This window comes from Tenrec ecaudatus, chromosome 4 (assembly GCF_050624435.1).
Source record: "Tenrec ecaudatus isolate mTenEca1 chromosome 4, mTenEca1.hap1, whole genome shotgun sequence".
Lineage (NCBI taxonomy): Eukaryota > Metazoa > Chordata > Mammalia > Afrosoricida > Tenrecidae > Tenrec > Tenrec ecaudatus.
Genome location: NC_134533.1, coordinates 9,081,587 through 9,107,852, shown reverse-complemented (window position 1 = coordinate 9,107,852; position 26,266 = coordinate 9,081,587). Strand labels below are relative to the sequence as shown.

The following is a 26,266-nucleotide window of genomic DNA, read 5'->3' as shown; positions in this document are numbered from 1 at the left end:
ATGTGTCATAAAAGCCCTTTTCCAAAGAGGGCCTTATGTGTGTGTGGGGGGTGGGTGCTGCGGGAAGGGACCTTCCGCTGGCCACGCTGAGGAGAGGCCTTCTGAATGGAGGCTCCTGCCTTGGGTCTGGGGCACAGCCTACCCTGCCCCCTCTCCAGCACTCTGCAGGCCACCCAGGGGAGGGTGACCAGAAGGGCGGTTGGGGGGGGTGGCACCCTGACCCCAGTAAGGGCAGTGAGGGAGGTCAGAGGCAGCCCATCGTCCCCCACTCCTCATGGGCATGGAAAGGCAGGCCTTGTTCTGGAAGGCAGGCGGTAGGCCCAGTTGGAGTCTCTGAATGACATTTAGCAAGAGGAGCAGGTGCTGGCCTAGCAGAGCCAGCTCGGCTGGGCAGGCGGCCCTGTGTAGCTAGGAGCTTCCAGAACTTCCTGCTGCCCTTCCCAGGCCTTCCGCCCCTGGGGCAGGCGGCCGGGAGGTTCAGGGAAGGGCACTTGGCACAGCTGGGGGTGGGCGTGAGGGTACTGAGGCGTGCAAGTCAGGCCTGCATGGGGCTGGGGGCAGCAGTGATGGAGATCCCCCCCCACCCCAGCTCCTGGAAACTCTGCTTTCAAGAACATAGGAGCTGGGGGGTGGGGGGGGATTGCAGGGGTTTGTCCCAGTGGGGTGCCTGCTTTCCTCAGGGCTTAATCCTCACATTGTTTTTGGCAGGTGAAGGAGGCAGTGAGGAGAAGGAGGCATCTTTTCTGGACAGCAAAGACCAGGAGGGTGAAGCAGGAAGAAGCTGGCCTCCCCGCCCCCACCCCCACCCCCAGCTTTCCAGAAAGCCTTCTCTGCACACAGGAGCAGCCAAGAAGAACTGAGTGCCGCCCACCCCCTACCCCACCCGCCCGCATCTCCCCAAAGCCAGGTGTGGGGCTGACGGGCTTGGCAGCGCATGGCAGCAGCTCGGCCCCGTGGTGAATGTCTGAACTCCTCTTTGGGGTGATGGGCCCCCACTTGCCACCCCCACAACCGCCAGACACCGCCTGAGTGGCAGGAATACGCAGTCTTTGGAGAGCGACTCCCTCTCCCTGGCTCTGCCACGCTAGAACGCTCCCAAGCCCATTCTGCTGAGTGACTTAAAGAGATTAAAGAAAAAACAAAAAAGGAAAGAAAAAACGTGGTGAAGAGAAAAGGGGTTAAATCCACGCAGAAGCCTTTCAGAGGAGGGGGCAGCCAACAGACAAAAGGGGGAGAGGCCAAAGGGGCTGTGGAAGTTGCCAGCAGCGAGGGCCACCCCGCCCTGTGATGGGCGCCGGGCACTAGAACATGCACGGGGGGCACGGGCCAGCATGCCCTTGGCTACACACAGGAGTCCCCAGGCGGCCCGGCAGCCCCCACACCCACGCCCCTCACTCTGGGGGAGAGGCCAGCAGCGGTATCTGAGGTCTAAGTCGCAGAGGATACAACTGGGGACCCAGGCCTGCATCTAATCACCACCAGCCTTACCCTTTGCCTTGAAGCGCCCCAGCCCCACGTGGCCCAGGAGGGCAGTCTGTGAGGACCAGTGTCTGGCGGCCTATGAGGCCCTCAGGGCCGGAATGTGAGCCAGGCCCAGGCCCACTTTGACCCTGGATTCCACAAGGATCACTAGACGGGTGAACTCGGCCAGACTCGGGGGCCTGGAGCTGTAGCGCAGGAGGAGGTAAGGCAAGGGGCCCAGAAGTGGTGGGAGGGACTCCGGGTGCCCAGGGAGAGGCACTAGGGCTTGCCTGCTTTTCTGGCTCCCCACATGATTAGCTTCCGCCTGGCCAGGTAGGGCCATGGGAAGTGCCCTGTGGTCAGCCCAGGGAGTAAGGAAAGAGCTATCATCTTGAATAACTCAGCCCTCCCACCCACCCTCTGCATGTGGGACTAGGAGTACCACCCAACGGGGCAGTAGGGAGGCCTTGAGGGAAACCTCCAGTGGTTACAGCACTGAGCTACTAATCACAAAATCAGACACTGTACCACCAGCCGCGCCGAGGTAGACAAGCTCCCTGTTTCTGGAAAGCCACGGGCAGTTCTGCCCTGTCTCGCCATGATGGTGGTGAGTGGAGCAATACCAGCTTGTGGGAGCCCCCGTGGTGTCTTGGGTACCCGTTGGGCTGCTAACCACAGGGTCAGCAGTTCACCACCACCAGCTGCTCCTCCAGGTGGGGAAAGACGAGGCTTTTTCTGGCTCCTGCAAGGAGTTTAAGAGTTTCGGAAACCCCACTATGGGTCAGAATCGACTGGATAGCAGTGAGTTTGAATACCAGCCACACACTGCATGATGCCCTGGGGCTGGGGAAGCCCCCCCCCTCCACTAGTTCCCCTTTATCCAGTCCCTGCCAAGTTCCAGAGGACGGGACTCAAGCCCATTCAACAGCAATGTTGACAAGGAGGGTAAACTGAGGCCCAGAGACAGGCCTTGAGTGGCCTGAGGTCACACATCAAGCCCCTGCTGCGCCTTTCCCACTTTCCCAGGACCGGCTGGTGAGGGCGGCTGCCCTGGGTAGGGGCGGGACCGCGCTCAGGCTCCTGGAGGCGGAGGCGGGCACCCCGGCTTGGCCGCGCCTACCAGAACACGGCTCCTCAGGTTCCCCAGCGCTGTGCCTGGGGCAGGGCAGGGAAGCCCCAATTCATTACCAAGATGGAAAATGACGCTTCCCCGAGCGCGCGCTTCCCCGGGAGAGGGGCTGATTTATGGCTGCGCCAGGGCCCGGGACATCCGTCAGCGCGCGTGGCGCGCATGCCGTCTGCGGGGGTATTAATAGCCGTGTTATTAGCCACTGGCGTGAAAGATGCCCTGCGGATCGACCATTTGCTGTTATTTATTATAAAGGCTCGCCAACCCGGCAGCAGGGGGCCCGAGCCTCCGGGAGCTCGCCCCAGCCCCAGCCCGCGGGCGCCCCGCCCCTGCCAGTCCCCACTCTCTGGGGAGGTGATTTCCAGAATGGAGGTCAAAGGGAGGGGGGCGCCCAGCCGGCTGGCTGCTGCTCCCAGGCCTGCAGCCCCAAGGAAGCATGGAGAATGGTGGGCAGAGCTGGGTGCCTATGGTGGGCAGTGCTGCTTTATACCCCCAAGGCAGAGAGAAGTAAGGAGGAGCCAGTCAGGCCAATGTGGGTTGGGGTCCTGGCCCCCAGTGAGAGCGGTCTGAGCTTGGGCAGTATGTCCCTTTGTGGGGACATGGGACCCTGAGCTGCTCCCCTGCATATGAGAGAAGTAGGGGACTGGCCCTGCACCCAGACATGAGGTATGATCATTGCTGGTGACAGACCCCAACCTCATGGGGCCAGGGGGTCTGCTGACACCCCAACCCCCCTCCTGTCCTGCTTGTGCTGGGACATTAGCCACTGCCATGGGGGTCTCTCTCCAACGATTACCCCTGGCAAAGGGTGAGGGAGTTTAGAGATGTGGATGTGGAGGGGCGGCTGGAGGCTCCCTGTGTGTCTGTGGGGGTGGGGCCGGGTAAAGCCCACCCACCCAGCTGGGTTCTGCTAGCCTGGAAGGGGACCATTCCCAGAAGGTATTCCCTGAGGCTAGGCAGGGCGAGGTGGCTCCCAGGGAAGTCCAAAGAGATGGGGACAGTCAGGAATCTACCCCTAGAGGCTTGGCGGGGAACCACAGGGCAGCCGAGAGGGGACGTTAGGGACGGTACAGGGAAGAGCCATGGACAGAGGTCTAAGCTTCCCTGTTAGATCAGTCCCTTTGCTTGGCCTGTGATCAGGGGACCCACTCATCAACCCTTCCCATGGGGGCCAGAGGGAGGACTGCTCTCCTCTTTTCTCCTTCTGCCTGGCTCAGGACCCCAGATTCTGGGGCCTCGTTTTAGGGGGTCTCCATTCATTCATTCTGAACCATGCTTGGCAGTTTGAAACCATCAACCGCCCCGTGGGAGAAAGAGGAGGCTCTCTACGCCCGTAAAGCGTTACAGTCTCAAAAACCCGCTGGGTCAGCTCTCCTCCGTCCTGCAGGGTCACTGTGAGTCGGAATTGACTCAATGGCTGTGAGTTTGTTTGTTTGTTTGTTTAACTCGCTCCTTCATTCACCCAGTCGTGTTCTCATCAGACATTTCCTCTGGGGAAGAAACAAGATACAAACCTTCCCCTGCCTAGTGAGTGTGAGCATTCCAATGAAGGGGTCGGGCTGACCGATGAGAACCAAACTCACTGCCCTGGAGTCCATTCTGCCTCATGGCCACCCTACAGGACAGAGGAGAGCTGTTGGTTTGCACCCCAGGGGCTGTAAGCCTTACAGGAGTAGACAGTCTGAACTTTCTCCCAAGGATCGGCTGGTGGTCTTGATCCGCCGACTTAGCGCAATCCGTAACCCACTGCGTCATCAGAACTCCGACAAGATAAGGATCGTGAAATAGAGGTGGTGCTGAGGAAGAGTCAGGAGCCCTAGTGACATAAGGAGTTACACGACGGGGTTTGGGCTGCTAACCACAAAGTCAGCAGTTCAAAACCACCAGCCATCCAGTGGAAGAAAGGGGGCTTTCTACTCCTATAGAGTTCAGGTCTCAGAAAGCCGCAGGGGTTTCTACCCTGCCTGTAGGGTCCCTGTGGGTCGGAATCTACTCGATGGCAGTGAGTCTGGTTTCAGTGAGTTGCTCAGAGCAGGGCCCGCCCCAGCCGCCAGACCAACCCAACTCCAAGGGTCTGATTGGTCATCGGGCCCCAGGATCCCCCCCAAAGATGACTGAGAGTCTGGATGTGCACACCTCACACCGTTTTGCCACTGTCCCCCCTTTTCCCGGTCCCTGCCCTTCCCCCATCCCAACGTAAAGCCCCTTCGGTGCTTCGGTGCCGACCCTCCACTGGACTTGCTCTTTCCTCCCAAGAGGAGTTGGGTCCTGGAGGCTGGGTGGCTTGGATAAGAATGGACGGGAGCGGAGAGACGTACCCAAGGCGGGAAGATCTTATTAGATCACAAGCCGAGCGAGTAAGCAGGAAACCAAATTACACGTGTCTCCCTTCATCCCCCACCCTGCTCCTGGCCCCAAGAGCTGGATATTGAACACAGTTATCAATATAATTAACCTCCGATGACACTGCTTGAAAGTCTTGTTTGTGTTGAGCGATTTGCATTCTCGGAAGCGCGGGACACCCTGCCCAGCACCGCCCAGCCGGCCCACGGGGGGAGGAGGAGGAGGAGGAGGAGGAGGAGCTGGAGCCAGTGCTAGGAGAGGGATTTGCATACCTGTCTGCAATTACCTCCGAGGACCACAGCGGATGCATAATACATGCCACAAGGAATTAGAGAAAAAAGTAATTGACTTTGGAGTTCCATATCGTCCCCCCCCCCACCCCCATGTCTCGTTACAAGTTGGAAGCGGCACCCAGGTGGTGGCGGGATGGGGAGCAAAGTCATGTGGGGTGACTGATGGGTGTGGCTGGCCGGCAGACCCAGGAAGCCAAGACTAGAAGGCACCTGCCCTCAAGAGGTGCCTCCAGCAGATCCGACCGGGCCTGGAAAGGGGCAGCTCTTGAGATGCCCTCAAAAAGAGGGCGTGGAAAAGCATGCCCACATCTTAAGGTCGGCGGAGCACTGCCCTGGCGCTACCAGTGATGGCTCCCTCACGACCAATGGGACTCGGCGTCCGCTAAACACTGCTAAACCCCAAAGCCAGAGGAGACCCTCTGCCGCCCCACAGAGTTTCCCAGGCTGTAGCTCTTGATGGAGGGGGCCTGGTGGCGTAGTGGTTACACAACATTGGGCTTCTAACTGTAAGGTCGGCAGTTCAAAACCACCGGCTGTTCTGTGGAAGAAAGATGAGACTCTCTACTCCCCAAAGTGTGACAGTCTCAGAAACTCACCGGGGCAGTTCGACCCTGTCCTGTAGGGACACTGTACGTTGGACTTGAGTGCCAGTGGGCTTTTTCTGAAGCGACAGAGACCGAAAGTCCACCCTGCCTTCTCAGAGGTTCCCATCTGTGGTGGTGGCCAAGTGCCTAGTGGGGCTGGGGTCCCGCCTGCCTGGCCCCTTCTAGGCTGAGAAATAGCTTCGGGAGATGTAGCCAGTGGGGGCCTCCTGGGAGAAGAGGAATTAGTCACTGCAGGAGGGTCCAAGAGCTGGGACAGCCAGGGTCTGCAGCAGCCCTCTACACGCATGGGTCGCAAGCCCCCTTGGGACTTACAGGCACTGACTGAATGGAGAGGTTACAGTCCCAGACAAGGAAAGAGAGGTCCAGCGTCTGGTGCCGTAGGGAGAAGCTGCCAGCACCCCCTGGGTGCCTTCCAAAGTGGTCTCAACCCACCCACCTGACCCCTGTTGCCCAGTCTGAAGCGCCCCAGCCAGGGATGGGACAGGTGGGAGTTTGGAATGTGGAGTGCTCCTGGGCCGGGCAGAGATGGGACGGCTGAGTCCCTCTGGCTGGGACAAGAGCGGAGATTCAGAAAGTAATGTCTCCGGGGGATCTGAGAGCCAGCGACAGCAGCCAGGGGTCCCTGGCAAAGATCCAAGCCGCAGACACAGCCACTGTTGGGGGCGGGGGGGGAGACTCCTGTTCCTTGGGGAGGACCATGCCATCGGGGTGGAGGCCCCACCCAGCTCAGCCCCACTGTTCCCCAGGCCTGCAGAACCAAAGAGCACCTGGTGGCCTCCAGCCAGTGACACTGTGCCACAGCGCCACGGGGGGGGCTCCCAGGGAGTGGCTGGGACGTGGGGTGCTCAGCACTTTATAGATGTGGAATCTGAGGCCCAGAGAGACATCAAACCCCCTCCCCCGGGTGCTCTGGATGAAAAGAAGGGGCCACCAGAGCTCAGGGAGACCAGCAGTCCCATGAAGCCAGGCGCTCTGCTCAGGGCCTCTGAGCATCTGGATGCGGGACCTCAGCATGGGCACATGCAGGCTGCAGCGCCTTGGGTGTGGCCTTGGCACAGAGCATCTCCGTGAATCCCCACAGCAAGTCCGTAAGGGGAAACAATCACCACCAGTTTTACAGACGCTCAGAGAAGGTGAGCAACCTGTCCGAGATCTCACAGCCCGGAAGGACCTGAACCCAGGTTTCTCTGCCCTGGAAAATAACTGAGGAGTAGGGTGGTAGGGGGACTCAGAGTCTGCAGAAGACTGGGGACGGTGCCCCCTGTCCTACCCCATTCAGCTGGCAGGAATCCTGGTCCCTCCAGCCAGAGCCCCTGTATCTCCAGACCCCCACGGCGGGCTCCTGCCGTCCGTCACGGAGCCGGCAGGTGGGAACTTGCACTGTGCTGAAGACGTCAGGATCCATGCGACTTCACACCCGAGGCCATGACAGCCGTGATTTTTCAGGCTTAATCTGATGGCTGCAGAGACCGCCAGGGACCCATCCAGGGGATGAAGAGGCTGCCAGGGCCCTGAGGCAATTAAAAGGCGTCTCCAAGAAGTTTTGATCTCTTTGCCTCACCCCCACCCCATCCTGCTTCTTGAAACCACAGGTCCAGCCTCTGGGCAGCCTTGGGCTGGGGGGCTGCAGGGGAGACCCGGGCCCAAGGTGGACGAGGCTTGAAGACGGGAGAGGAAAGGCCTTGGGTCCCTGCCTCCCGAACGGGCCGGGGTTATCCATCAAGCATCTCTGAACGGTACAAGTTACGTTCTATTAGGACTCAGCCTCTGGAGGCTGCGGCTGAGGCCGTGAGCTGAGACAGCACCTGGACAGATGGCCATGCCAGCACAATGCAGCCGGCCTTGGCTTGGGCCTTCACGAGACTGCCCCTGTTCAGGGAACAGCCCTGGAGCCACCGAGCCCTGAGTGCCCCTGCGTTCCTTTTGCCAGGCTTCCTGGCACAGCTGGCAGGATAGGGAGGGTGCCCGGGCCCTGAACTGTCCCGCCTGGACTGGGGAGGGGCCCGAGGGCAGGATTTGAGGAGCCAGGTGAGGTGCAGCTTCTCTGACAGCCCTCCCTGTCTCCGGAGCAGCTCTGGGGATGCGGTGTGGAAGTGCTCGGTTGCTTACCAGGAGCTCACTGGTTCGAACCCACCGGCTGCTCCGAGGGAGACAGATGTGGCCGCAGTGGCATCGAGCTGACGGCCTTGGGCAGCACGGGGGGCAGTTCCGCTATGTCACTGGGACTTGGAATCAGCTCAGTGGCAGTGGGGGCCCCCCCTCTCTGAGCCTCAGGTGTTTCGGTGGTCAAAGAGGGGTGAAGACCTGTTCGGATGTGGCAGTCACAGGTGCAAGCCAGGAGCTCTGCAGCTGAGGGGCCCACGAGGTGGGGAGGGGGTGAGGCCGAGGACATCCTCAGCAAAGACACCTGTCCCCTGCCTCTTGATGGCCTTGGGTGGACTCCCCGCCAGGAGGCCTCGGGCACTTTTTGATGCCTCGCCGTCCTCGTCTGCCACGCGGTCAGTGCTCCGTCTTCCCTCATGAGGGTGTTTGTTAGCTTAGACTGTTTGGTAAAGTGTTTGCCACCATCCAGCCGGCCCCCGGAGATACAGCCGTGCCTTTCCGGTGGGGAGACAAGACATTTCCATTGAAATTCCAAAGAGAGACTAAGATCCGCCCCATGGTCAGGAGAGACCGGTCCCTGCAGAAGGACAGCATGCTGGGAAGAGTGGAGGGACAGCGAAGAAGAGGAACACCCTCAACTAGACGGGCTGCCACCGCGGCTGCAGCAGAGGGCCCCGACCGGAACCGCTGTGACGATGGCACCGGGCCCAGTCGTGCTCTGTTCTGTTGAATACAGAGTCTCGAGACTGCACTGACCAACAGCAAGATCTCCCGCGGGGTGCCACGGAGACGGGAAAGCAGGGAGCAGGGATGAGGAGCCCTCTGGGGAATACCATTGGCAGCAGGCCAGGGAAGACCTCCCAGAGGGAGGTGAGGGGCTGATGTGTGGATAACGAGGGGGGAATGTCAGTGCCCGGACCCTGGCATGGGCCTGGCTAGGTGCTGCAGGCCCAGAGGAGCAGAGGGGAGAGGTCCACCAAGGGGGCCGCTGCTCGGTCACATGGGCCCCTGACAGCCACTGCAATGATTGTGGAGTGTAATGACATGACTTAGGCGACCCTTGGTGCTGTGGGGGCCTCCCTGGGGGGGCAGGACACATGCAGTGAGACCACTTGGTGGGCTGCTGGTCCACCTGGGTGGGGATGGGGCTGCATCCTGCAGACGGCGTCGCTTTAAGGAGCTGCTGGCCGCTGCTGGACAGGGCCTCCTGGGTGGGGGAGGGGACTGTGCACCCAAAGAGGCTGGGTGGTGCTCAGCGCCGAGTTTAGGCGGCAATATGGCCCGGGGTCACTCAAGTCCTTCCTGGGGGAGATGTCCACTGGTATTTATTGAGGAGCCCCAGTGGGTGTGGTGGTTACATACTGGCTACTAACCTCAAGGTCAGCAGTTCAAAACCACCACCCTCCTCTCGGAAGAGAGACGAGGCCCACTACCCCTGTAATGACCCACCATCCCGGGACTCACAGGGGCAGTCCTGCCCTGACCTGTAAGGTCACCAGTAGTCGGCATCGAGAACGGGCCTGTGTCCGGCCCCGGGTGCCAACCAGGATGGATCCAGCCTGGCTCTCAAGGAGTTTGCTAGACCACCAGCAGTCAGGACAGAGCGAGGGGTGCCCTGGAGGGGCTCGAGGAGCAGGGTGGGCGGGGGGAGCTCTGGGAAGGGCTCTTGTGGTGTGAATGGGGGCAAGGTGGGGCCGGAGGCAGCTGGACCTCTGTGTGATCCAGGGGACAGCCTGTGCAGAGTCCCAGAGGAAGCCCCAGAGGGGCTGGAGCACTTTAGCCAGGAGGGGGGCAACCAAGGAAGGGGTGGCGTGGTGAGACAGCAAGATGTGTGAACCTGTTGGGCTGCACTGGCACCGGAGGGAGGGGAACGTGGGGCAGCTTCTGTGGGGGAAGGAAGGTGGGGCGGGCCCAGGATGGCCTCAGCCCAGGGAGCTGTCCAGGAAACACCAGGCAGAGTGCCTCCATGCAGGGGGCGGAGGTGGTGGGTCACGGCCCCACAGCCTGGCTAAGAGCAGGGTGCTCCTGTGAGGGGCTTGCTCTGGCCTCGGGGGTTTGAGTGTTGGCGGGGGGTGGGGGGTTGTCTGCGCCAGCATGGAGTCTGGTCCAGGGCTGGCTCAGCATCTGTAGCCTCATCCGCCCCTCCTTCGCCTGCACCCTACCCCCCACCCCCACTGCTTTCCTTGTGGGACCTCTCCTCCACTGGCCCTGCCCTCTGCCTGCACTTGCTGCCAGCCAGGCCATCTGGGGCTGGTCTCCCTGCACTGGGGCTCCCTGTGTGCCTACCCAGGCCTGGGGAAGGCTGGGAGAAGGTGGGCCTAGAGCTGCTGCAGGTGACCAGGCGTGGCTGCAGCAGCCGCAGAAGGGGCACGAGCATGCACAGTGGCCTCTGCAGGAGGGCAGGCTGCGCGGGGTCACCCAGGCCACAGTCCCCACCTTGAGTGCCTGCAGTTCAGTCAGGGGCCTGAAAAGGCCAGTCACCAAGAAGCATGGCGCTCATCCCTCGGAGCCGAGCACAAAACTGCAGCCAAGCAGGCGGGGGTCCCACCTGGGTCCCTCGCTCACCCTCCTACCTCCCACCTCTTCCCTGGGTGACCTTGATGCAAGTCACAGGTCCCAGCTTCGGGGTCCTCCTCTGTAAAACGGGGACAAGACGCGGGCAGACCTCGTGTCCTGAGAATACAGAATGACCTAAGAGGTCACAGAGCTCTGGGTGCTATGGCCAGAATGGAATCCCCAACTGCTAAGACTCCCAGGAAGGAAATGTTTGCAAAGTCATATGTCTGATAAGGTTTCATAGTAGAATATATTGAAAACCTTTCACAGCTAAATATTTATAATTTAAATGGCCCCGATAAGGCCCAAACTGTAGACTAAATAAAGAATGCGTACAATTAAATATTTTCAAACCATTTATCTGATAAGAGTCTAATATCCAGAATACAGAAAGACCTCCCGTAGCTAAGTGCTTGCAAAGTGTCTCTCTGATAAAGGTTTCGAGTCCAGAATATATCAGGAACAAGGGCTACTTAGTAGATACTCAGTAAAAATCTGTTGGGTGGATGGATGGATGGTTGGGTGGATGGACGAGTGAGTGGAAACGTGAAGGAGTGGGCGATGGGTGGATGGATGGATAAAGGGATGGGTGAGTGGACAGATGGATGAGTGGGTAAATAAAGGGATGAACGTGTATATGGTGAAAGGGTAAATGGGTGGGTGGGTGAATGGGTAGGCAGATGGATGGAGAGATAGATGGATGGATGGGTAGATAAAAGAATGGATGGGTGGGTGGGTGGCTGGGTCAATGGGCAGTGTGATGGGCGTATGGGGCTCTGACTCCAGCATCTATCTACCTAGCAGAGGAAGAGATCATTTGGACTGGGCCTCGAGGCGAGGAGCACCTGGCCAGGTGCGCAGGTGCAGTCCAGGGAAGGAGAGAAGGGTTTGCCATGGTCGAGGAGTGGAGGAGCTGAGGGCTTGAGGCTGGGGACAGGAAGGACCACGGACCCTCCCCACTGGCTGATTCGGCAGGTGGCAATTCTGCCCCGGCCCCCCAGGCTGGGTTCTCCGCTGGGGCTTCCAGAGGCCACTGGGCCCCGCCACGGGAAGCCGCTGTGAAGCTGGGGCTACGTGGAAGACCTTTTTGCCCACTGAGGATGAAAGATGATTTCTTTTAATTGATTTTTTTTTACCACTACGCACAGTAAAAAAAATATGAGAAAAAAAATCTACTTTGCAATTTTTCCATTTGTGAAAGCCGAAATTACACCTTGCAGACAATTCCCTCCAAGCATGGACCGCCCCCCTCCATTTATTCATTTCATTTCTGAAAGTGTAAGAAAACAAGTATATATAGATTTTCTTCTTCTCTTTTCCAAAATAACTGAAAGTTTCATGCTTTGGGAAAGGGGGCGAGGTGTGGAATAATTCCCCACCACACGGGGAACGCGGAGCCAGGCAGGGCACCGCGGATGAAAGGACATTTCTGTAAATACACGAGAAAACGGCTCTGTTGGCAACCGATTCTTTTGTCTCGGAAATGCGCGGGTGACAAACAGGACATGTTGTTTTAACACCAGACAGCAAAGCAGCACACCCTCCACTGCTTGTCAGGGATGGCAGCGCTGCTGGCAGGCGGGCTCAGGCAGGTTCCTGTGGCTCCCTGCCCGCCGGCCTCTCAGAAACCAGCTCTCCCTGCAGATCGGCACCCAAGGTAGTGGTGCCCTGTTGCCCATGTTCCCGGCGAGGCCTGTGATCTTGGGCTTCTAAAACCCAACAAACAACCAAGCTCAATTCCGACTCAGAGCGACCTACCCTATGAGACCAGGGTAGAACAGCCCCTGTGGATGCCCGAGGCCGTGTAACTTCACGGAGTAGAAGGCTTACTCTTTCAGCGTGCTGTCCCCAGCTCATGTGGCCCGTGTCCAGGGAGACAGAATGCTGCGCTGTCCCACGCTGTGCCCACCCTCAGGGGCCGGTAGCAAGCATGACCTGGGGTTTGGGCAGTGGGCCGCCAGGCCTTTCTTCCTGGTCTTAGTCTGGGGGCTTTGCGGTTCCAGGTCACAGCAGTACAAAGCCTCCAAGGACAGACAGGCGGTGGCCAAGCGTGGGGTGCAGTGGCCAGGAATGGAGCCCAACACCCCGCAAGGAAGGGAAGGCTCTCACACACACTCACACCCGCACGCACACCCGCACCAGCTCTGCCTCCAGTATTCGCTTTAAATGTTGGCTCAGTGGCCAATCTTGAAAGAAGAAACCCCCTCCATCTGTCCAGGCTGACGTCTCGCCTGGCACTCAGGAGAGTTGGGGGGTGGGCAGGGGTGTGTGGAGACGGGGACTGTGTGCAGGTGCTAACCAGCGGTGTCTCCTTCACCCGCGGGGAGATTGAGCATCGTGACAGGCGTGGACCTGTCCCGGAAGGGGCCGCAGCAGGTGCACCCGGTGGTTTGACCTCTTGGCTGCCCGCCACGCCCCCGCCCCACCCTGTCCCCGCTCATGTGTCTTGTTGTGCTCGCTACAGGTGTGGAGGACCCGCGCCAGGTGGGGGCCGGGGTCCCCCAGCCGTCCACCATGGTGGTGGCACACCCTGCCGCCCCCTCCCCTGCTGCTGCCACGCACGCCGCCGCCGTCACGGCCACCGTTGTGATGACCACGGCCACCATGGACCTGCGGGACTGGCTGTTCCTCTGCTACGGGCTCATCGCCTTCCTGAGCGAGGTCATCGACAGCACCACCTGCCCCTCCGTGTGCCGCTGCGACCACGGCTTCATCTACTGCAACGACCGGGGCCTCACCTCCATCCCCGCCGACATCCCCGACGACGCCACCACCCTCTACCTGCAGAACAACCAGATCAACAACGCCGGCATCCCCCAGGGGCTCAAGGCCAAGGTCAACGTGCAGGTCATCTACCTGTACGAGAATGACCTGGACGAGTTCCCCGTGAACCTGCCGCGCTCCCTGCGCGAGCTGCACCTGCAGGACAACAACGTCCGCACCATCGCCAGGGACTCGCTGGCCCGCATCCCGCTGCTGGAGAAGCTGCACCTGGACGACAACTCGGTGTCCACCGTCAGCATCGAGGAGGACGCCTTCGCCGACAGCAAGCAGCTCAAGCTGCTCTTCCTGAGCCGCAACCACCTGAGCAGCATCCCCTCGGGGCTGCCCCGCACGCTGGAGGAGCTGCGGCTGGACGACAACCGCATCTCCACCATCCCGCTGCACGCCTTCAAGGGCCTGCACAGCCTGCGGCGCCTGGTGCTGGACGGCAACCTGCTGGCCAACCAGCGCATCGCCGACGACACCTTCAGCCGCCTGCAGAACCTCACTGAGCTCTCACTGGTGCGCAACTCGCTGGCCGCGCCACCGCTCAACCTGCCCAGCGCCCACCTGCAGAAGCTCTTCCTGCAGGACAATGCCATCAGCCACATCCCGCACAACACGCTGGCCAGGATGCGGGGCCTGGAGCGGCTGGACCTGTCCAACAACAACCTGACCACGCTGCCCCGCGGCCTGTTCGACGACCTGGAGAGCCTGGCCCAGCTGCTGCTCCGCAACAACCCCTGGTTCTGCGGGTGCAGCCTCATGTGGCTGCGGGACTGGGTGAAGGCGCGGGCGGCCGTGGTGAACGTGCGGGGCCTCATGTGCCAGGGCCCCGAGAAGGTGCGGGGTATGGCCATCAAGGACATCACCAGCGAGATGGACGAGTGCTTCGAGGCGGGGGCGCAGGGCGGCGGGGCCAACTCCGCCGCCGCTGCTGCCAAGACCACCGCCAGCCACCATGCCTCAGCCACCACGCCCCAGGGCTCGCTGTTCACGCTGAAGGCCAAGCGGCCGGGGCTGCGTCTCCCCGACTCCAACATCGACTACCCCATGGCCACGGGCGACGGCGCCAAGGCCCTGGTCATTCACGTCAAGCCCCTGACGGCGGACTCCATTCGCATCACGTGGGAGGCCCTGCTCCCTGCCTCCTCCTTCCGGCTCAGCTGGCTGCGGCTGGGCCACAGCCCGGCCGTGGGCTCCATCACGGAGACCCTGGTACAGGGGGACAAGACGGAGTACCTGCTGACGGCACTGGAGCCCAAGTCCACCTACATCATCTGCATGGTCACCATGGAGACCCCCAACACCTTCACGGCCGATGAGACGCCCGTGTGCGCCAAGGCCGAGACGGCCGACAGCTACGGCCCTACCACCACACTCAACCAGGAGCAGAACGTGGACGCCCTGGCAGGCTTGCCCCTGGCGGGCATCATCGGGGGCGCTGTGGCCCTCGTCTTTCTCTTCCTCGTCCTGGGGGCCATCTGCTGGTACGTGCAGCGGGCCGGTGAGCTGCTGAGCCGGGAGAGGGCCTATAACCGGGGCAGCCGGAAGAAAGACGACTACATGGAGTCGGGGACCAAGAAGGACAACTCCATTCTCGAAATCCGCGGCCCGGGGCTGCAGATGCTGCCCATCAACCCGTACCATGCCAAAGAAGAGTATGTGGTTCACACCATCTTCCCGTCCAACACCAACAGCCTGTGCAGGAGCACACATCCCATCGGCTACGGCACCACCAGAGGCTACCGCGACGCCGGCATCCCTGACGTGGACTACTCCTACACCTGATGCCCCCCTGCCACCGGGCACCCCCCCTGCCCCGGGCCACCACCCCGCCCCGCCTCCTGGTGCCCCCCGCTGCCCAGCTGCTGCCGGGCTGAGCTCAGCCGGCTGCCATCGAGAGAGCCAGGCAGAGATTATGCCTCCCCACCCCCCGTGACTCTGCCAGCAGAAAAGCCACCAATTCTGTCGAAAACAACTGTTGGGGGAACCTTTTTTATTACTTCCCCCTCTTTAAAAAAAAAGAAAGAATAGAAGGCAGGAGGGGGAGGGGTTCAACGTCGTTGAAGACATCCTTTATACAGAATGATGCCAGTGTCAGGGAGGGAATGACTAAAAATAGGATGGCAGGAAGGGCTGGGCTGGGCTATATCTATCTATATACTTGGGGGGTGTCCGCCCCCCACCTACTTCTTCTTGAACTAGGGAGATACCTGTGCAAACATCTGCATTCGGTTGGGGCCGTCACAAAAGACAGGCAGCCCACGCGCGAGGCCCCCAAGCGGCGTGCTCCTCACCAGAGATGTGCAGGCTCCTGACAAAGGAGTGGCGGGGAGAGGAGATGGCTCCCGGGGAAGATATTGTCCCCAAGTCTGGCTTCCGAGGCTCCTACCACCCTGTCTTCCCTTTCAGATCTGCAGGACACTTTGCCTGCGGGCCCTGGAACAATGCGTCGGCATCGGTTAAAAACAACATGCTTTTAGTGGTTGTTGGGTTTTTTTTAATATATATATATACTGAAAGCCTCTCTTGTGCCACACCTCTCAGACGAGCCCTAGCCCCCCGGAAGCTGTGGCTTTCCTGGCCGCTCCGAGGTGTGGCTCTCTCACCTGGGCCTCTGCGGCGGCTCTGCATACAGAGGGGCAGACGGAGCCGCGCCCTGTTCGGTCCTCATGGTACTTCTTGGGTCGGTTCTTACAATTTCCCGAGACAAATAGAATCGTGCAAACGTTGCTTTCTCCTAGAAATAATTGAGTAAGTAGACAAAGGGTGTCGGGGGGGGGGGGCTGGGAGCGGGGCGGAGGGAGGGGGGAGTCAGTCTCCTGAGGATATTGCTGCTCCTGGAGGCAGAGGCGGGTCTGTCGCGGCAGGTGGCTTAAGGACAGGCTAGGCAAGGGTCCCTTTCCCTTCAGTCCTATCTCAGGTTGGCCAGAGCCGCCCACCCCACCCCACCCCTCCTGTCTGGGACAGACAAGTGCTCTGGTGGGTGGGCCAGGTCCCTCCTCTCTTAGTGTCTCCCACCCACAGAGGCAATCACCGCAGAAGTGATTTCCTGAGCATTTACTATGTGCTCCGTGCCACCTCCTGGGATGGGTGATTGGTGCAGCGAAGCTTTTTTTTAAATGTCAGCTGATTAGACCTAATGGTTTCCATGGCTTCTCAACAAAGCCCAGAAAAAGGCAGGGGAAAGTCTCAGCAGAGCCCCGGGAGGCAGCACCCTCCCAGAATGCAGAAAACCCAGCCGTGCCCACCGCTGGGTCACTGCCCTCGGAGAGAGAGAACATGAAGCAAGGGCTCCCTAAACACAGTGGCCCCCAGAGGGACGGCGGCGGGGGCTCTTCAGAAGACAGGAGCTTCTCTTCCTCCCCCTGGAGCAGACATTCATCGACTGGCAGCGCAGTTTGGCGGGCCGCGAGATTAAAACGATGATGAAATAATGACAGCGGATCTGGAGAGGAGAGACGCGGTGCCCCGGGCTCTGATGGCCCCTGCATCCCAGCTCTTGGGGAACGCAGGTCGCCATCTGTCAACACGCCGCATCGCAGAAGAGCCAGACACGGCGCTGAAGAAGCAAGGGGACAAGAGGGACGGGGCTCCTGGCGGTGCCCGGTTCAAAAGGCCTCGGCCGTCCCGACGAAAGGGCAAAGGTGAGACGAGGCGTCTGCTCAGCGCTCCAGGGCGGCCAGCGGGTGCCCGAGGGCCGGCCGCTTCCCGGACATGAAAAGATCCAACGGGGGCACTTTGGTGGAGAGGCGGGGGTTGGCAGAATCGGACACAGCAGCTGCCAGGGGGTGCAGATGGGAGAAGGGGTGGGGTGGCTCTCATGAAGCAGGAGCCCCAGCCCCAACCGCTTTCATTCCCAGTGAGACCCTCCTTTCTTTTCCACACGTGACTCACCTACAATGAGGTCGGGAGAGAGATAGCCCCTCAAGCCTTAATTTCACAACCGTAAGAAGCCCACCCTACTCTGGACTGGACCGCCCCGACACAGCCCCCCCTCAGGGAGAAGCAGGGACCCCACGCCTGGGAGGAGAGGCGCAGGGGCCCCGGGGTGCAAGCTGAGGGTGGAAGTCCAAGATCCCCTCCCCACACCCTGGGCATCCCGCTTCCAGACAGTACCCCCAAATTCTGAGTGTATGCACCATCCCTGGTCCCTCAATTTCCCTCTAGGCCCCTGCTTGTTCCATCCCAGGCAAGACGTCAGGCAGGCAGGAGTGAAGGGACAGCCATGCGAGCTGCAGGAAAGGCCGTTTGGCCTGGGAGATCTCAGGACCTGGTGGTGGAGGGCCAGAACCAGCGTGCCCAGCCACCCGCCTCAAGCCCCCTGGCACAGAACAGCAGGCCAGGCATCAGGGGGCCTGGGCAGGAGCTCTCCCAGCTTCCCAAGGCTGCAGCACCGCGTAGGTCCTGCCTGCCCTCCCACTCAGAGAGCAGCCTGCAGATGCTCCACTCAGCCAGGACCCTGGCCCCACTGACCCCGCCCGGGACCTCCTCAGCCCCCAACTATCTTTCTTCTCATTCCTGGCCCTCCCCATGCCAACACTTTGCCAGAGGCTTTTCTGAGGGCAAACTCCAACTGTCAGCTGCGTCGCGCCACCCCCCCCCACCTCCACCCTCACCCAGGCAGGGGGCCTGAAGCCAGGTCCACTCAGAACTCTATCCACCTTTGGTCCAGCTTCCGAGATGGCCACACAGAACCTCCACCCTCACCCAGGCAGGGGGCCTGAAGCCAGGTCCACTCAGAACTCTATCCACCTTTGGTCCAGCTTCCGAGATGGCCACACAGAACCGGTGAAGGCCGGTGTCTCCAGAAGCCAGCCTCCTTGACCCGCCCGAGAGGGGCAGCCTGGGTGGCCAGGGCCGCTCTTACACTCCCCGCCCTCGTCCTCTCTACGGCCACCTCGCTGGCCTCGGGGTCCAGGAGTCTTTTCGGTGGCCTCGGAAGGCAGGTTTAACGTCAAGGGGGAGGGAAGCCTGAGACACTTCTTTGGTTAAGTGGTTTACCCTTTGTGGTAATTAGACGTAGTGATTGGAATCTTTCCTATTACATGGCAATTTTCCTTTAAATTTCCCCTAAAAGAAAAAAAAAGAGAGAGGAAAAAGCAGGCGAAGAGGCAGCGGGGCCCAGCATGTCATTTGCATTTTGCGAATGAGGCCTCTTATAAGCTCAGCTCAGGCGTGGGGCCCGACGTATGGAATGCTTAAGAGATTACTAAGAATAAAATCTATTAATTAGTCATACTCAATTCCGCAGACATGATGTGCATCAAAAGCCTCTTTTCTTCCCTCTTTTTCCTTCCCCCTTCCCGCAGCCTCCATCTTCCCTCTGTTTGGCTCCAGCTTCCTGGGCAGCCTCCTTGTTGGCATGGCGGCCGGGCCCTCCCCCACCCAGGGCAAGGACTTTGGGCACAGGACCTAGGCCACCCGCTCCTTCCTACCCGGGCTGACTGGCTAGGCAGGTAGCAGGTGGGGGCCGGGCACCCTACCCTACCCCCCGCTTTGTCTCTCTCAAGTTGGGAGTTCAAGAAAGGCTCCAGTAATCTTAGCTAGGAGAGACTGAGGCAGAGGGAGGGAGAGCTCGTGGAGGGGGAGGGGGAATGAGTTCCCAGAGGCCATGGGGAGAGCTGGCTTTGTAAGTCTCCGGCCTCCACTTCCCCTTCTGCAAAGTGGAGTTCTGAGGAGGGGTCGAGTTCGATCCGGGAGCCCCAGAAACCAAGCAGGGGCTCCTCCACTTACCCTTCCGGATGCCCACCCCCAGAAGGTTCTGGAAGGCTCTAGCAGGCTCGAGGCAGGTGGCCCAGAGCAAGAGGGCCATCCCTGAAGGCTGAGGAAGAGAGGCCTAAGGCTGCTTGCCAGGGTGCCCAGAGGGAACAGGCTGAGGGGAGCACCCAGGCCCACCCCCACCGCAGCTCACGGCAGCTGAAGTCTCAAAGCCAGCCCAGCCCGCTCCAGAAATCTGCTTGAAGCAGAACACGGCACTCCTGAGTCTCACGCTTATGAAAAATACAACACGGAAGATTGGATGCGGCAGACGGGCAGCGGCGAGCTGGGAAGGCACAGGCCGGCCGGAAGGAGGGGGCCGTTGGGGCTGCAAGTGGCCCCAGACCCCTCGGGCCAGACCACACTGGGGGCCAGCACATGGCCAGGGGCAGTTGTGGGACTCCTCCCGCAATCCTCAGAGCAGTGCCGCATGGGCAGAGACACCTGGCAGTGGCCCAGAGCCAGGGCGAGCACTAACAAGCACGTCACGGCCCTGCTACCCGGCACAGGCCTTCCAGAGCGAGGAGAGGAGGCCGTTTTTTTCCCTTAAAGAGGGATAAAAGGCTCAAAAAATGCAAATCATTACCGTTTACAACCAAGCGAGTCTGCTAAATTGATTAGCAGAGATTAAACTCCTTGTAGGTGAAGGGAAAAGGGGATTTTTTTTCTTCTTCTGCGTTCCCTGAACCTGCCCTGAGCGGCCCTGTGCAAAGGAGGGATTTCCCGGTGCCTGGCTCCGCTGCAGGAGTGAGGGTTCTGGGGGTGGACACTGCGTGGGCGCTGGCCCAGGAATACCCGGGCTACCACCTGGGAGTCCCCAAGCGGGACAAACAGCTGAACTCCTAACAGAAAGGCTGGCAGTTCAAGTCCACCCTAGGCACTGCAGAAGAACGAATGACCCGGCCACCTGCTTCTGGAAGGTCAAGGCCCTGGGCACCCTGTGGAGCCAGTTCTACTCTGCCGCACAAGGAGAGGCCATGAGTCGGAAGGGGCTTGACGGGACAGGTGTGAGGGTACCTCTCCACTTGGCCCCTGCCCTCTCCATTGCAATTGGCCTTTGAGCATGAAAGACCCTCGGGGCGTGGCCCGTCCAGCCACTGTGTCGGGCCCGCAAGCCACAAGCTCTTCCACTTCCTGTCTGTCACAGAGTGGACCTGTCCCTGCTCTAGTCCCTGGGCCTAGTGAATGGCAAGTGGGCCAACTCAACAGGGAAGCAGGAAGTCAGGCTCAGTAAAGGAAGCAGGCAGTGAGCTTCCCATCACAGGAACGTGATGGGGACGTGGCTGCTATTCTTCTGCCCAAGCCAAAATGCCCTGATTCTTTGATTAGAAGACACGAGCGACCACTGTTGCCCTATCATCCCCCAGAGCCCTACATGGGCACAAGAGGGGACGGGTACTTCCTATGCAGGTGGTATTAAGCAGCAAACCCTGAGCCAGGGTTGCCCGGCTCCATCAGTGTTGCCAATGTGCTGGGCGAGGAGGTGGCGATAGGCGATACCCAGCCCACGTCAGAACTCCACACAGAGCGGTGATTGGTGACCCACAGGGTAGGTGAGGGGGCAGGTGACAGGAGCCCAGGGTGGTGGCCCACCACCTGGGTCTCTCCCCAGGGCTGTGCGAGACCCCTCCCTCCACCCACCAGCGTTTTCCCAGCTCCCCACACTTCACCGCCCAACTCGGCTCCATCCATCTGGCCGGGTTGCTGGATGCCTGGGGCAGTTCTCTCTGCCTCTTTAAGCAGTTACTGTTTCTTTTGAAATGTTGCGAGCAGTTGCCTGAAATACCCACATCAGCTTCTTTTTAAAAACAAAAACCAACAGAGGTTCCCTTTGCTCTCTGTCCCCCTCCCCTTGCTTTTTGGATGCATTGTTGTTCTCTGGTCCCGGAGATTTCCGTGAGGACTGGGCGCGCCCCCGCCCCACCTCTCTCCATCCTCTGTGACTAGCAGGGGGCCCAGGGACCCCTTTACCACAAAGGCACCTGCGTGCACACCACCCGCCCCCGGCCTTGTTCTGCACCTTCTCTGGAGACACTGTAGAGAGAGCTTCAGCTTCTGGGGACCCTGGTGCAGCCCCCTGGCCCATTATGACTGAAGGCATGGGGGTGCCCTGTGGGTGGGCTGACACCCCACTTCTTAAGGAAGCCAGGCCCCGTGGCATGGGGCCATCACAGTGTCCTGGTCCCTGTTCTCGCCCACACCTGGAGACCGAGCGTCCCTACAGAAAGGTCTGCCCTGCCATCGCACCTACATCCCCTTCCCAGCAGGCAGGATGTAGGAAGCCAGGACCCCAGACAGCACAGCTGCACACCTGCCACGAAGAACCTTCTGCGGCAGCTGATGGAGGACCCCCCTCTCGGCACCCGCTCCTCTCATTCCCGTCTCTGCCTTCTGCCCACCTGGCTGCACCGATGCCCGGCCGCCTGGACTGGTACTGCTCTCCTCCCTCCGAGCCCCCACCCCTGCTGCTGGACGCCTGATACATCGAGGCCTCGTCTTCGCGGTACCCTGAGATCCGCCTGCGCACCAGCTGGCCCTTCTGTCACATCTGGCTGGCCCTGGGGTGACTCAGTTTCCCTCCATGTCTGTTGTTTCGGGTCATAGCCACCAGAAGGGCAGAGAAAGGCGGTCAGAATGAGAGCTGGGTTCACAGAGACAGGTGCTGCAGGAGCTCCCCTCCCCCAAGACCCAAGCAACACCCACCGCCTCTTGGGACGCTGGGCTGAGACAGGCCCCCCACTCCCAACGGGAGGAAGTGACCAGGAACTCACTGTGGAAGAAGCAGACACAGCGTGAACCGACAATCAAAGATACAACCGGCACCGGGTCGCCATGGCACCTCTCCCCTGAGTGTCCTCCGTCCGTCCCGGGTAGGGGCATTCCTGCACTGTGCCCGGGGCCCACCCCACCCCACCCCTGCTGCCCATGGTTCTGGGCATGGAAAGGAAGATAGGCTGTTCCACCACCTGCCCAGCACAGCCACCTGACAGCAGGCCAGCCACCTCAGCTGAGAGCACCCTCTGCCTGCAGGGCTGGCGCCAGACTGTGCCACCGGGGGTGGGGGGAGGGTGGGGGCTGGGGGCGTGTCCTTGGACTCCGCTGCCTTCCGCCTCAGAGAGATGCCAAAAGCCAGGGAGAGGCAGCCGCCTGGCTTAGCATTTGAGCTTTGTCATCAGGGAGCCAGGGAAAGTGGGGAGAGCGGAGGCATTGAAGGTCGGGGTGGGGGCGGGGTGGGGGGAGGAGGGGAGGCTGCGGGTTGTAAACATGAGTTCTCGTCAGAGATGGTATAGCTGGAGCCAAGTATGAATGTCACCGTGCGGGTGTGAGCGGGGAGGCGGAGGACAGGAGGGCAGGAGGAGGCTGGAGCGGATGTTCTGAGAGTCACCAACAGCAAGTCCCTGTCCTGATGTTAAGAGATGATTTTGTAGCTCATTTGATACTGGAAATCATTGGGGCAGGTTGGGCAGCGAGGAGGTGGCTCAACGCTCCTGTAACCACCCCCCCGTGGTGGTCTGAGATGGTGGAGGTGGAGGGCGGGGGTGGGCCTGGGGTCCAGTCCCTCCTGCTGCCCCAAGGGCCCTTTCTAGGCTCTCCCAGCTTGCACCGGTGGGCTCCATGCCTGTTTTCTCTCACTAAGTAGTCCTAGCGCTGCCTGCTGCCCGTCTCCCGGCCTGGCGCCCTGGGCCCTGGCCAGGCCCGGTGCCCGCCTGCCTCACGCCCAACCTCACCACCAGGCCAGGGGTTTTCCAGAAAACCAAGACACGACCACCGCGACCACAACAACACAAACCAAAGTGCACTGCGGACCGCCCTTTGTCCACTTCTCGTAGGTGCCTTTGAATCCCCACGTGCAGATGAATGTGACTTAACTACTGGGTCCTAGTCTCTGTCTGTCTGTTTTCATATACAATGTCCGAGTCCACGTCCCTTGTCCTTTCTTGAAATAAATAGAGCGATTTAACTTTTACGGTCCTCTCGGCTGCTGACTCCGCCCGCTGCCTCGCGCCCCCCCCCCGTGGGCTCAGCCGCTGACACCCTTCCCCCTGGGGTGGGGGAGACCAATACATTCCCCAGGGTGTCATCAGAGTCGCAAGGCGATGGGACCCGCTCGCCCACCCCACAGGCCCCTATTGGCATCAGAGATGCCCACAATCTGCCACTCAGGACGCACCCAGGCAGCTGGCTGGGCTCCAGGGGGGTCTCTGCAGGGAGGGGTATTAATAGGAGAGGCGGATTAAGCCCCGACCTCTGCAGCCATGTGCTCACACAGATAAGGGCGGAAGCGCTCGGGCAACGGGCGCAGGCTATCGTCCTCCGCAGGGGATCGATCCCTTGGCCCTGGGTGCGCCCCATCGTGGCCCTCGCCCCGCCCCAGCACCCCCGGCGCCTCTCACCCGCCAAAGTGGGATGTGGAAAACTTTCTCCATGAGAACAATAGCTTTTTCTGCTAAATTTAACAAAGTGCAAGGACTCATTATTTCCGTCTTAGGTCTGATTTCCTGTCTGGAAACGGGTTAATGAGCTTTTTGTTACATTTCAAGGCAGTAAAGTTACTCCTCCGCGGGCTGGGGGTGGGGGTGTGGTGTCCCACAGGTACTATGCTGCCTACGCCCCGCCCCACATGTCTGAGCCTCAGTCCTCACCCCTCTCGCCTGCTGGGGGCTAGGGCCAAATAAGAGGGACTGTCCGAAGGTGAGGTGAGCCCTGGGAGTGTAAGGATTACTCGTTGGCCTGCTGCCCACCAGGTCAGCAGTTCGAGACCACCTGCCTCTCTGCGGGAGAAAGACGAGGCGTTGGCCTCTCCTTAACGAGATACAGCCCGGAAAACACAGGAGCAGTTCTATCCTGTCCTGTGGGGTCACGATGAGTCAGGATGGAATGGCTGACAGTGAGCTTGGGTTTGGGGTGTTTTCTTTTGCTTGTGGGGGGAGGTTTCTAGGACTTGAGGGAGCCTCCCAGAGGACAGGGCATAGTGACCTTCCGGAGCGGACCAAGCCTGGTGTGGCCTTCTCCGGGCCCAGCACACAGGACTGCGCAGGGATGTTTCTGTGGCTCCTTCCCAAGGAGCTCCATCGCCTGCCTCCCTGAGCTCACCATTTAGTGGGAGAAAAACGAAACAAAGGTGCTATTGAGTCAGTGTGACTCCCAGGGACCCCAGAGGACAGAGTACAACTGGCCCTGGGGGGGTCCGGAGACTAGAGTTCTTTAGGAAGCAGAATGTCCAGTCTCTCCCATGGACCAGCTGGTGGTCTCAAACCACTGACCTGAGCTCACAGTTAGCAGCCTAACACGTAACCACTCCACCACCAGGAATCCCTCATGAGTGGGAAAGGTGCAGAGAATCATGAGTGGGGTGGGGGCCTGCCCTGGGCCTGCTGGGGGCCCTGCTGCCCAGTGACCTGGCCCACAGGGCACTCAAGGGAAACCTGAAGGGAAGAAGGCAAGTCCGACTCTGTACCCCGCATCCGAGGACCCCGCTTCTCACCCCAGGCTCCAGCCCTGTCTCCAGCGCCGCTCGCTCCCTGCGTCCATCAGCACTAATCAAAGGAGTGAGTCAATAACCACGAGTCTATCAAGCGATAAATCGGGGGACCGGTCAATCCACCGAGGGCTGTGAAGGCGGGATTTCCAAGAGTGGCGAGTGGCACTCAGCAATCACAGCCTCGCTCAGACAGGGAGGGCCGAGCGCAGTTCTGACTTTGCCACCCGCCACGGGGCGGGCGGGAGGCAGAGGCACAAGAGTGTGGGCCCCAACTCCCCTCAACACCAAAACATTCCAAATAAACACCACGCCCACTGCCATCAAATTAGTTTCCACTTCTGATGACCCCACGTAGGGCTTCTGAAATGGCAAACCTTTACGGGAGCAGGCAGCTTATGGATTCTAACCACTCCCCTTGCATCTGCCTGCCCAATGCTTATCCCACATCGACACCGGGGCACCCCGTTCCCCTCAAAACCCAAAGCCAACCCCACTGCCTGAAGCACCTCCAGGGCACCTTTCACCGCGAAGGGGGGCGGGGGTGGGGGCTAATGTCCACCCTCGACAGACTGCAGTGAGCTCCACCAGCAGGTCCTCCCAATGAGGAACCCCATGTTCCTGACTGTGCTTAAGGTCCGGCGCCAGCGGAGGCTCTGGCCGAAAGGGTCCCTGTTGGGTGAGTGAGTGTGGGGACCACAGAACTGGGTCAAGGCCCTAGGCTTCAGGACCCTCGCCGAGCCTCAGTTTCCACCTCTGTAGGGTGTGTGCGTCATATGTACCCCGTACGGTATTGGGCTGAAAAGGAAAGTTATCCGAGTGCCCGGGCCCAACTCGGTGCTCCATCACCACCCAGGGCAGCAGCCGCCTTGCGCCTGTGGAGCCCCCGAGATGGGCCCAGAGTTCCTGCGGCTTGTCTGGGGGCACGCCCTGACTCCCACACAACCCTGCAGCCCCCAGCCCACCCCGGGAGGGAATCTCCAGGGCCATCCCAAGAAGTTTCAGGATACCCATTCCAGGTCAGCAGAAGGAAGAACTTCCAGGTGCAAGTGCCTGCTTTTATTCTGGAGAGGAAGGCATGGGCTGGGAGGTAGTGAGCTCTGTCCCCGCAAGCATGCAAACAGAAGCTGGTCAACCCAGCATGAGCCCGGGGCAACGGTGGGGGCTCGCTGATCCCTGAAAATCCCGCTGTCTCCCTGTCACAAGTTCAGGGTGATCCCCGGAGATGAAGTGGTCCCTCTCAAACCCGCGCCCCCACAGCTGTGCATGTCTGCTCCCTGGTCATGCCGCTTCTAGCCCTTTCCTTCCCAAGGAAAATCCCAGGCTCCGATGCCACCGAGCGTAGGCACTCAAGAAGCAACTCCCTGCCACCGAGTCGATGCCCACGCACGTTGTCCATCCCCTAGGGAGGGGGGTTATATGTAGATCATTGTGATCAGTTCCCCCTTTCTCCCCCCATCTTCCCCTCCTAGTATTGCTATTCTTATTATTGGTCCTGGGGTTTATCTGTCCTGGATTCCCTGTGTTTCCAGCTCTTATCTGTACCAGTGTACATCCTCTGGTCTAGCTGGATTTCTAAGGTAGAATTGGGATCATGATAGTCGGGGTGGGGAGTGAGGGAACTAGAGGAAAGTTGTATGTGTCATTTTTGATACCCTGCACCCTGACTGACTTGTCTCCTCCCCGAGACCCTTCTGTAAGGGGATGTCCAGCAGCCTACAGATGGGCTTCGGGTGTCCACTCCCAGCTCCCCCTCATTCACAATGATATG

The 26,266-nt window shown here is 60.1% G+C and overlaps 2 protein-coding genes across 3 annotated transcripts in view; one reads left to right on the top strand and one right to left on the bottom strand.

Moving 5' to 3' along the window:
• Positions 1-26,266, bottom strand: part of MACROD1 (mono-ADP ribosylhydrolase 1) — a 158,781-nt gene that overhangs the window by 96,696 nt on the left and 35,819 nt on the right. The window lies entirely within an intron of this gene.
• FLRT1 (fibronectin leucine rich transmembrane protein 1) lies at positions 12,962-15,991 on the top strand. Its single transcript, XM_075548019.1, has one exon. It carries the CDS (start codon positions 13,005-13,007, stop codon positions 15,042-15,044), a length of 2,040 nt encoding a protein of 679 aa, XP_075404134.1. The 5' UTR covers positions 12,962-13,004; the 3' UTR covers positions 15,045-15,991.